The sequence below is a fragment of the Mercurialis annua genome, linkage group LG4 (genome assembly GCF_937616625.2).
Source record: "Mercurialis annua linkage group LG4, ddMerAnnu1.2, whole genome shotgun sequence".
NCBI classification, from domain to species: Eukaryota; Viridiplantae; Streptophyta; class Magnoliopsida; order Malpighiales; family Euphorbiaceae; genus Mercurialis; species Mercurialis annua.
In genome coordinates, this window is record NC_065573.1 from 13,796,566 (window position 1) to 13,809,326 (window position 12,761).

The window sequence follows — 12,761 nt, forward strand, 5'->3', positions numbered from 1 at the left end:
GGAAATAAGACAATAATGCCCTTATGGTAATATGCGCGTGATCAAAAAATCAGGAAAGGAATTTCTTTCCTAACTAACTACTACAAGATTCTCTCATCTTCAACCTCTAAAAAATCACGCCATTGATGAAGCTTCAAGACTGACAGTGTGCTTCTTCTTCCTTAAACGAGCATTGGATTCAATAACATCAAAAGAAATCAGAAAAACATTCAAAATCAGGTAAATCAGTTACAATGAACTATTATACAACAAGATTTAGGCTAATTTTAGATTTTTTAGTCTTTGATTAGATTTAAATTTCGAATCAAAATAGATTGATAACAGGTTCTTCATGTTTACTGTTAATTTTCGTAATCAAATAGCTTTTAAAGACTATAGCTCAAACTAATTCAGCTTGTTTGGATTTATAATAATTTTTAAAAATCTAAAGTGGATTTCAGGTTCTACAGATTTCAAATAAACATAGATTATATATGAAACGTAGATTATGTATTAGAAGCTTCATGTTTATTGTTTATTTTCATAATCAAATAGCTTTTAAAGACTATAGCTTTAACTAATTCAGCTTGTTTGGATTTATAATAATTTTTAAAATTTCTAGTAGATTTCAGGTTCTACAGATTTCAAATAAACATAGATTATATATTAAACGTAGATTATGTATTAGAAGCATAGGAATCAGTATAATGATATATTATAGCTATTATAAACCGTTTCTTTCTTTAATAAATGCAGATATGGAGAATATTCTAATATTTGTTCATTATAATGGAGAATGGAATCAAAACATGGAATATATTAACTTTGAAGCAATGGGAATGCTGGTACAACAAGAAAGTAGCTATAGGAATTTTGTGGAAATATTGTCACAACAACTCAATATAAACCATATGTCAACCTTACTGGAGATCAAATATCAAGTGAAAATCAATTATCCCCCGATGAAAATAACAGACAATGGAAGCTTGAAATTCTACTTGGAGCTTAAAAAGAATGCAACAGATTGCATGATATATCCATTATGCGTTTCAGTAGCATCGTCCGGAAGGGAAATAGCGTTCTTCGACACAACATTCAAAGTATCAAATGCAGACATCCAGTCAGCACAACAATCTGCAAGCGCAACAAAATCTACACATGAGATTGGATCAACAAGTGAAAAACAGAAGGAAGCAATATCCGATGTGATACTTTATGCTAAGTCCTTGACAAATGACTTGATAGATAACGAAGATGAAGTAGAAAGTAACTTTAAAGATGAACATGTCATATCAGACACGAGACATAGCGATATCAAAGAAGGACAGTCCTACAAAAACAAAGAGGTTCTGAAGTCAGTTTTAAGCTTATATGCAATCAAAAACCATTTTCAATTCAAAGTACGAAGATCATGTGAAAGGCAGTATTTCTTGAGCTGTTTGGATACAGATTGCACATGGAAACTTAATGCTTCAAAACAAGGAAAAACAGAGATTTTTATAATTCGGAAACTCAATATCAACCACAGTTGTGCAATGGTTGTCAAAACAGGGGATCAAAGGCAAGCAACATCAAGTGTAATTGGAGAGTTCATTAAATCAAAGTACATCAACCTCAAGACTGTTTACAGACCAGCAGATATTCAGAGAGACATGAAGGATGATTACGGAATAAAGATGACATACTCCAAAGCTTATAGATCAAAGGCAGTAGCTCAGGAAATGGTGAGAGGAAGGGCTGACGAATCTTTTTCATTAATACCAAGCTACTTGTACATGCTAGAGGCTAGCAATCCAGGCTCTTACACCAGATTAGAAGTACAAGATGACAGTAGCATGCTTTATGTTTTTATGGCATTAAATGCGTCTATAAAAGGATGGGAATACTGCATTCCGGTAATTGCAGTAGATGGAACATTCCTTACTTCAGCCTATGGAGGAACGCTTTTAACAGCATGTACACAAGTTGGAAATGGAAAGATATTTCCGCTAGCATTTTGCGTGGTTGATTCTGAAAACGATGGATCATGGGAGTGGTTTATGAAGAGAATTAGAGATGCATTTAAAGTGAGAAAAGACATGTGTATAATATCTGATCGACACGAGAGCATCAAGAATGCAACCTCTTCTGTTTTTCCAGAATCAGCTCATGCATTGTGTACATTCCATTTGTTCAACAATGTTAAAAAGAACTTCAAAAAGACGACAAAAGAACTTCGGGAAGCATTTTATGGAGCATCAAAAGCTTATACAACTGATGTATTTGACACCTACATGAAACAAATTAGCAGTATGTGTAGAGGTTTAAAGCCATATCTAGAATCTGTTGGTTACAAGAAATGGGCAAGATCACATTGCGAGAGTAACCGACACAAAGTCATGACAACAAACATAGCAGAATCAATGAATTACAGAATAAAAGCAGGTAAGGATCTCCCTGTCACTACATTACTTGAGTACCTACGCAAAATGGTACAAGAATGGAGTTACACAAACAGGCATTTAGCTAGATCAACTTTCACAGCCCTATCAAAAAGAGCAGAAGATATCTTGAATGACAATTACATTTAATCAATGAAACTAGTGGTATGATTTAATTCTATCATGTTTAATGAACAAAATTCACATATAGTTTATATATGGTTCACATCAGGTTACTAAAATTTATCAACATATGCAGGTTTCAAATTCAAATGACAGTGTAAAGACAGTCTATGCACATACAACAAAGTTCATTGTAGATCTAAAAGAAAGAACATGCACATGTAGGAGATTTCAGATTGATGAAATTCCTTGTCCACACGCAATGGCTATACTCAAAGACATGAATCAAGATCCTTACAAATTTTGTTCACATTACTTCACCAAAGAAACAATACTATCCGGTGGAAGATGAGAGTAACTGGAATGTGCCGGAAGAAGTAGCACAAAAGATTGTCACACCACCGCAAGGAAGAACAAAGTCGGAACGGCCTAAGAAGAAAAGAATGAGATCTGGTTCGAAAAAAATAAATCATAACAGGTGCGGTAGATGTCGAAAATATGGACATAATGTGAAGACGTGTAAGAATATGCCTCAGAAAAAATAATTCAATTTGTTAAAGTTAACTTCAGGTTGATTTTAGGTTGTTTTTTAAGATTCAAATACATTTTACTTAAAAAATATTCAATAAAAATTTCAGTTTGTCTATATATAGAATGCTATATATATATATATATATATATATATATATATATATATATATATATATATATATATATATATCTGTTTCTTACTAGTATAACATATTAATGGAATACAGAATACATTTAATAAAATAACAACATCGTTGGTGATTCAATTTTATCAAAGTTGATATGAGGTTACTATTAAGTTCATATCTGATCATTATAAATAATTTTAATATATATTCCAATTTAAAAAAAAACTAGTACCATCAAGAGACAAATATATATATATATATTAATGGAATCCAGAATGGATTTAACAAAGTAACAAAAACATTGGTGATTCAATTTTATTAAAGTTGATATAAGGTTACTATTAAATTCATATCTGATCATTATATATATATATATATATATATATATATATATATATATATATATATATATATATATATATATATATATATATTAATGGTGATTAAATTTTATTAAAGTCGCTAAAAGGTTACTATTAGGTTCATATCTGATCATTATAAAAAAAATGAAATATTAGAAGGAATTTCTACTTTTTAAAATCTAATATATATTCCAATTTAAAAAAAAAACCTAATACTATCAAGAGACAAATTTATATATATATATGTGTGTGTGTGTGTGTGTGTGTGTGTGTGTGTGTGTGTGTGTGTGTGTGTGTGTGTGTGTGTGTGTGTGTGTGTGTGTGTGTGTGTGTGTGTGTGTGTATTTGTGTGTGTGTGGAATCAATAATGCATTTAATAAAGTAACAAGAGCATTGCTGATTCAATTTTATACAAGTTGATATAAGGTTACTATTAAGTTCATATGTGATCATTATAAAAACAGTTTAAAATATTAAAAGGAATTTTAACTTTTGAAAAGCTAATTTCTATTGCAATTTACAATAAACTAATATTAGCAAGAGACAAATTTAGATATTTTTTATAAACTTATGTAGAGTTAATATGGTTAATATATAGTTCATATTAGGTTTAACAAACAACAATCACTATTTATATAAATAATTTTAAATGTTAAAATAAACTTTAAATTTTAGAAATCTAATATCTATTCCAATTTACATAAAACTTATACTAAAAAGTGACAAAAGTATATATATTTTATACAACTTGTATAAATTAATCATATGGTTCACATATGGTTTATATTAGGTATAATAGACTCACTTTTTATATAAATAGTTTTTATACATACTTAAAATATACATAAAAAAATAAAAAATAATATAGTAGAATAAGTATAAAATAACATAAGAAAATGAAACAAACAGTACCCAACTAAAATTAAAAACATCAAATCTGTTTACAATGCAACACAAAAACACACAAATGAAACAAACTTAAAATAACAACATCCGAAGCACGATAATAGAAACAATATTAAGACCTATTTCTTAAAAGGAACCAAAAAAATATAGACAAGAACAAAAAACACATGGTGTCTAACCACCAACCCTCCTGAGTCTTGGAGGAGCTTCATCATCACTTTCAACTACAGAATCTTCCTTCCAAGTCGAGTATAGATACAATGCGGAAGCGTAGCGAGCACGATGTTGTTTGATATCAAAATCAGGACCCATGACCTTACCCTCAACAAAAAACTCAGCAGCGCAAAACATATGAACTCCACAATCACTACGAAAAGGAGAGAAGAAGATAAGAAATATAATAGATGCAAAGTTCACATAAAGTTGATATAAAGTTATAAAAATCTAAAGCAAACTGCTACTAAATAAGATAATGAAAAAATATAAAACTTACATATCGGTTTGAACAGGTAAGTTTTCAACATTCTCAATCCTGAATGGGTCTGACAACCTCTTTCCCTCATAAGGACCAGTAGTAGTATCAATGTCAGGTCGGGAATCAAAAAACTTGATTTCTTCTAACAAAATTGGAACCAGCTCACTGTAACATTTAACATATTCATTCGCTGATTTGTCCTGTCGGGCTGACCTCAATGAGTTATAAACGTAGATGCAGCGATCCTTGAAATTCAGACGGGCTAATATCCAATGCCAGTCTTTCTTACAATTGATCGGGATAAGAACATCATCGACATCTGACCACTTTGTGTTGCAACGCATGAAACCACCTTTCATGTAAAGAGACACAGTATTTTTTTCGGATACAAATGTAGTATCACCCTTTTTTGAGTACAAATCATAGATGGCTTGCATACGTCGGTCGAAAAAGTTATCAGTTGTCGCACATCTAATATTTTCAGTTTTGATCTTCTTTCTCAGATAGTAAAACAGAACATCAACATGCTGCCAAAAGAACAAAAAGTAAACTTAAGTTGATAACAACTTAACTAATAAATAAACTAAATAATAAAAAGGAAAACAAAGGTAAATACTTACAGAATAGGAAATAGGATATCCAGAATGAAACAGGTTATAAAACCATGTTTTGGATTCAATATCAACTACGCCAAAATGAAGACGAGGACGCAAGATGTCATTCTTCACATCATATATTTTCTTCCTATAAATATAAAGATAAACAAAGTAAATAAAATCAACTTAAATAAAATAAAGGATAAAAATAAAAAAAATTGTGAAACGAACTTCAAAGGTTTCATGCGTCCTTCATCAAGCCATAGCCGAACTTGCTCTTGTTTTTTGACATCGCAAAAACATATGCTTTTTTCATCAAATGAACATAAACAAACACTGCCAATACTTTGCTTCGGCACAATTAAGCCTGAAGAAGATCCAAAATCATTCAAAAAAGGGGACTTGAGTAAAAAAACTAGGTTTTCCAATCCTCTTAGAAGGAACTGGAGTGACAAGATCAGATTCAATACCAAAGTTTGCTTGAACATAATCATCCTATCAAAAAATTTAGGAAAAATACAGTTAGTAACCTAATATAAACTCTATAGTAACCTAACACAAACAACAAAATCTAAACTTAAAAATACATATAGTAATTGAAAATAAAATGTACCTTCTGAGATTTCATTTTAGCAATGGTTTTCATTGCATTTTGCATAGCCTCTTCAATCACTCTTCTGATAAATCAAACGTAGGAGATACTGGCAAAAACTGAGGTTGGCGCGGAACCTATTAAATTGAAAATATGGAAATTAGAAAGAAAAAAAAAACTTAATTTCAAATTATTAAATGTACCTCAACAACCGACGGGACAGCAAAATTTCCACCACTAATTCCCATATCATTGGAGCAACCGGCAGCTTCCATATTACTAACTTTTGGAAGTTCCTTATCAAAGCCAGATTCAATAACATCAATTTTCTCCTCAACCAAATTATGAACATGTTCAGATTCCATAACATTCATTTTCTCCCCAACCACATCTTCCATTTCTTTATCCATATCTTCCAGTTTTTCATCACCTTGTTCTTCATCAGAAGACCCACCCTCATCACTTTCGTGCTTCGAAGCAGACTTATCCGCAATATCTTTCTCAGGAGTTACCTTTTGACAATCAACAGAATCTTCAACTCCTATTCCGGATCCCATAAAACTACCATTAAAACTACCCTTCTTTGAACTCTCCTCAGCAGGAAGATCAACACTTTCTTCCTTCACAACACTTGCTGTGTGCGCGCTAGATGCTGCTTTTTGTGATCTTCTAACCTGATACAGATATGAAGTTCACATTAGGTTCATATCAAGTTGCAAAAACATAAAAAAACTAAGTAAATTTTTTTTTTCACAAAACCTTTAAAACTGGTTCTAATTCAGCAGAAGCAGTATATTCTGAATCAACATGATGTTCATGTTCAGCAGGTTTTCCACAAGAGTACGACTTATCGTCATCATTTTTATTGCCAATAGGCGAAGATGAGGCACCTAACTCTGAATGAACCTGTAATTAGAACAAAGTATTAGAATTACATATAACAAAATATTAGTTATTTAAAGGCCTAATCACTCAAAAACCCCTCACCTTTAAATTTTTTTTCAATTCCACCCCGACGTTGAAGATTTGTCAATTTTACCCACTTTTGAATTTTCCGTTTTCAATTGTACCCCAATATTTTATTTTTTGTTAATTTTTTTACTTAAATGATGAAACCATTCAATTAATTAAGTTTAAACATGAAATTAAATTCTTTTTTCTTCAAAAAAGTACAAATAAGTCCTTTATTTTTAAAAACTAACTAAAAACCATAATCAAATTAACACTAATTTAAATTCTTGATTAATTTAACTAAATTTAAATAAATTTTAAAAATATACAATTAATATATGCGAGACATGGAGAATGTTTTAAACAAATTTTCAAACGCAAAAGACGTTAATTTAATTTTTCAGGGTACAATTGAAACACAAAAATGAAAAATAGGGTAAAATTGACAAATTTTCAACGTCAGGGTATGATTGAAAAGGGGCTAAAAGGTCGGGGTTTTTAAGACATTAGGCCTTATTTAAATAACATAAACATGTAAAACTAAAATCATAATATTAAAAAAGACAAATCAGAATACATTACCTTTTTTGAGTCACTTGTACGCTTAATATTTGAATTCAACGAATTCACAACCTTCAAGACTTCGGAAAATTTCAAAGTGAACAGATGCTTAAATTCCAAAATATCAGCCTGCATTGTCTTCTGACCAGCCATAAGAAATTCTAACTTCTCTTCCATAACACTTAAGTTCAAAATGTTTGATGTTTTTTCAGATTCTTTCGATAAATCAATTGCCGGAAAATAGCCATCCTGATTTCCAACTTCTTCACTAACATCCAATCCAGCCTTACCTTTACCTTTATTTTTTCTGAAAAAGTCACCTAAATTAAGCGCGTTCCTTTCAGCCGGTGTTGGAACAATAGACCGGAAACTTACCTATGACATAAGAAAACACATATAAACCTAATGTAAACCATATATGAAACAGACCAAACAAAGTAAATATGAAATTTTTAAATGTACAAACCTCATCAGATGACACTTCAGCAAATAACTCTCTGTCAACTGCATAGTATTTGCAACAATGAAAGCTTGCCAACGTAAAATACGGGGAATAGCAGTTTCATTCACCAACTGAGCAAAGGTAATTTTCGCTTTTGAGCAGCACTCGTAAAACCAACATTGGAGTACATAGGGAAAACCTTGCAGGCGATAGTCGTACCTATTTATATCTTGCTTGAAACTGCCCGGACTAAGAACGGACTTTGTTGTAAAACAATCAAAGGTATACTTGAAGACGTCAATACCCCACGGATAGTCATTGATGTCGTCAGAATCAACTACGTCAAAATCCTTCAAAGAAATACGAGTAGTATTTGGTGAAGCCAGCAAATTTTTTTGCAACAAATGCATAAATGCAAGCTTAAAACCATCCTCCTCCGACTCCCAACGTCTAGACAAAAACATATCCCTGAGTGTTTGCTTCGAAACCGATTGACACCCGCTGAAATACTTATCATAAAGGCCGTTTAAAACTTTTGGATAACTGTACTTATTACTAGTTCCTTGGCAATTTAAACCAGACACTAACGCGAACTCCTCGATGCCAAACTTCAGCCTATGACCACCTACATGAAACCACATCTCAGATTTGTTCAACTGCTCGACCTCCCTCATTAAAAGACAGTGAACAATTTGGTTCTGCAGTTTAATCTTAGGAATGTCTATAATATATCCTAAGCAAGACTTCTTGAAGAGTTCCAATTCACCAGGACTGAGAGTAGACTTAATTTCAGTAATCACATCATACGACATACATGTATCGATCTTAGAATGAACACGAGCTGCTGGGTTTAGTTTGAACTGCCAAAGCTGTCAAAAGGTAAAAGTGAAAATTAGTATATACTAAAATAACTCAATCTTATCTATATATGAACCATAAAATAGAAAAAAACAAATGAAACTAAAATTATGAACAAAAAATATTGAAAGAACAGACCAAAAAATAGGCATAAAATATGAAATTATGTACAGTAAAGGTTAACACAATTCAATATAACATGTAAACAAAGAAAATAAAAATTATCATACATCAAAATAACTCAATGTTACCTATATGTCAACCAGAAAATAGCAAAATAAGTATAAAATAAAATTCTGAACAAAATTATTGAAAAAACAAACAAGAAAATAGGCATAAAATATGAAATAATATGGATTACATGTTAACACAGTGCATTGAAAACATGAAAGCAAAGAATCTAAACCCTAAAACATAAGAAACACAGGAAATAACCAAAATATATAAAAATTTCTTTAAGAAAGAAAAAATTAACTACCTAATTAAATAATGTCAAAAATAATGAAGACATATATTAAAAATCAAAACAAACAGATATAAAAAATTAAAATCAACCCTAAAACTAAATAACAGAAACTAAAAAAAAGTAAACGAATGAAGCCAAAAATTAAAAATCAAAGCAAACAGAGGATTAAAATCAAACAAAAACCTAAAAAATAGAAGCTGAAAACATAAAACAACAACATAATCAATAAAAACAGACCTTAGGAGCAGATTCCTTAGGTTCATTGATGCAAACTCCTTTTTGCTTCTTTGATAAACCGGATAAGTGCTCTGCATGTCTCTTATTCAAAGAAATAGGAGAACGGCGAACTGAAGCTTCTCCAGTTGATTTACCTTTAGCCGATTTTGGAGTTTTCTTCGCTACTGTCTTCATCTTCATATCTCTGGTTTTGATTTTCGGTTTAGGTTGAAGATCAGAGGTGCGGCGTGTAGCAACCATGGAGTTACTGATGAAGAAAAGTGATAGCTAATAAACAGAGTATTAATGGCGAAAATGTAGGAAATCGTGGAGAGAGTGGGAGAAGTTAAAGAAATTGTTGCATTTGAAATGTAATAAATGAAATAACCGTTTGAGAAAAATGGAGAAGAAGAAGTGGGGTATAATGATTCAGTGTGACAGATACACAATAGTCTATATGTACAAGAGGGTTAAAATAGGAATATAAAATATAAAAAGGTAGGCATGAAAAGCATTTTAAAATTTTGGGAGATTTCTGTAAAAAGTTAAAACATGGGTCACTAACATAAACTTTTCAATATTTGGGGGATTCCATGTAATTTTCTCAAAAAAATTTCCAGCCCGGGCTAACCGACATGTAAATAAAATATATAATATTATTTACATAAAATTGATGTTAATAAAAAACAATGAAAAATATCGTAATAATCTCCTATATTTATTTTGATCTCATTTGACAATTGTATTTATATTAAAGTTGTGGTTGAATTATATTTTATCACAAGAATTAATATTTTTCGACGTTTTAGTAACAAATTTATTTATAATCTAAATTGATACCTATTAATTAATTTTCATAAATTTATTTATCTAACTATTTAAATAAAACCAAATAATAAAATTTTATCAATTATCAACATAATAAAATAATAATTAAAAATATATTTACTTGTTGCAGTCTTATTTATGTATTTATCTTTTATAACAAAATAAATTCAAATAATTACCTTAATACATAATCTAATATGATTGTTACGCAAATATATAAATTAAAATAAATTTTGAAATAAGATACAAAAAATAAAAACAAAAAACACTTACATAACTGAAAACAAATTTAAAAAACTTAAATTAGAAAATTTGAAATGATTGATTTTTTTTTTTGAAAAATTAAAAGATTTAAGATAAGAGAAAAAATTGGCAAAATAAAAACTTTGATGATTAATTCATAAACTTGAAAATTAATTTAGAATATAGTAGTAATCTTCATAAATTGCTCAAATAAAAATAATGTGGGCCAGCTGCAATTTAGAGCATGCATTAATAAATATAGAGGAAATTACACCATTTACCAAAAAAAATGAAAATAATTACAAAAGTATATGTTGACTTTTTTCATTTACAAAAATATTAATAATATTTACAAAAATACAAAAAAATAAAAAATAATATCAAACATACGGTGTATACTGTGGGTATAATGTTAGTATACTAATAAACTAACATTATATCAACATTGTACCAAAATTATACCAACATTATACATACTGAGATTTTATTAATATTAAATAAAAAATTACCAAAATTACATCAAATCGTATACTGAAAATTAAATTAATAATATACCAAAATTATACCATCAGTATACCAAGAGTATACAAATTTTCTTGTTCATTACCAACTATAGTGAAAAATACACATAAAAAAAATACATGTTATCAACTAGAAAATATATATAAAAATTTATAATCAATATACCAAAAATATACTGAAATTATACCAATAATAAACCAAATATTATTTTTAAATTATCTGATTTATAGTTTTAATATTCCAAAATTATACCATAATTATACCGACATTATACAAATCGTACTTTTGTAATTAATTTTCATTTTTTTGATACTTTTGTAATTAATTTTAAATCAGTCGTATTTTTGTAAATAAAAAAAGTTTACAGGTACTTTTGTAAATATTTATAAATTTTTAGGTATTTTTGTCATCGTCCCATAAATATATTGGATCAAACTTTAGCTTTCATTTTGTTTAAAGAAGGGCCCAATGATAGCCCTTTAAAATTAAAAAGTAAAATAAAAGAAGAGCTTCTTCTTCTTCTTCAGCCAGGGCTGAAACACGCCGCCGTCCCTGCAATTGACGCTGGTTTTGCTCAACGACCGTGCCTTGTCTTCTCCGATTTCCAACTCTTCAAATGGCAGCCCGTGCTCTAGCCTACCCTAGCCTACGTGTAGATCCGCCCCTGGCTGTAGTGGTGCCGACGTGGAGTTGAAAAATGAAACAGGTGATGGTAAATTCAACAACGGTGATGATGTCATTAGCCTGTGAATTTTTTTTGTTTTCTCGTTATGGTTTTTTAGCTGGAGAAAGAAAATGATAGAAGTGAAGAATTGCTTTGGCAAGAAGTTGATACAACTGATGCAATGGAACAACAATTCAAGTTGCTTACATGGAGTTTTGGGTCAATGATCAATTTGTCTTTAAACAATTGTGGATTATTTTCAAACAAATCACATTATGAATTGATTACAATTTTTTAAATTAATACTTTCGTAAATTATTTTTTCAATTAACTTTAAATTTCACTATTATAAGAGAATAAACACATATAGTATAACTGTATAAATTATTATACTTTTAATTTATATTAAATTTATACTGACCACCTCGAAAACTTAAATAATTCATTTTCAATAAATTATTAGTTCAGTTGAAATAGGTTCACATTCGGTTCATATCAGGTTAATTTTTGGTTTCATACACCGCCAAATATTAAAAGAGATATTATATTTGTATTTAACTAAATCTAAAATTCTCTCTATATAAAAAGTCATTTAAAATTGTAAAGAGCAGCAAGACAAATTTTATTAAAAATTGAATTAAGTTAGTTCAGTTGATATAGGTTCAGTTCATATCAAGTTGATTTTTAGTTTTATACACTGCCAAATATATTTCCCTTAAAAAAGAGATATTCAATTTGGATTACACTAAAGCTCAAAAATTTCTCTATATAAAATGTCATTTAAGATTGTAAAGAGCAGTAAGAAAATTTTTATTAAAAATTGAATGAAGGTAGTTCAGTTCGTATAGGTTCACATCTGGTTCACATCAAGTTGATTTTCGGTTTTATAAACTGTTAA

General features: G+C 29.6%; 2 protein-coding genes across 2 annotated transcripts; one reads left to right on the plus strand and one right to left on the minus strand.

Annotated features, from left to right (window-relative positions):
- Positions 1 to 737: 737 nt before the first annotated feature.
- LOC126678308 (uncharacterized) lies at positions 738 to 2,549 on the plus strand. The gene has a single exon (XM_050373210.1). The coding sequence runs from the start codon at positions 738 to 740 to the stop codon at positions 2,547 to 2,549; it is 1,812 nt and encodes a 603-aa protein (XP_050229167.1).
- A 3,640-nt stretch (positions 2,550 to 6,189) lies between these two features.
- Positions 6,190 to 9,943, minus strand: LOC126678309 (uncharacterized). Its single transcript, XM_056105490.1, has 7 exons — positions 9,628 to 9,943; positions 8,173 to 8,935; positions 8,091 to 8,128; positions 7,646 to 7,999; positions 6,872 to 7,018; positions 6,316 to 6,786; positions 6,190 to 6,249 (listed from the first exon to the last, which is right to left on the minus strand). The coding sequence occupies exons 1-7, from the start codon at positions 9,865 to 9,867 to the stop codon at positions 6,190 to 6,192; spliced, it is 2,073 nt and encodes a 690-aa protein (XP_055961465.1). The 5' UTR covers positions 9,868 to 9,943.
- Between the last annotated feature and the right edge of the window lie 2,818 nt (positions 9,944 to 12,761).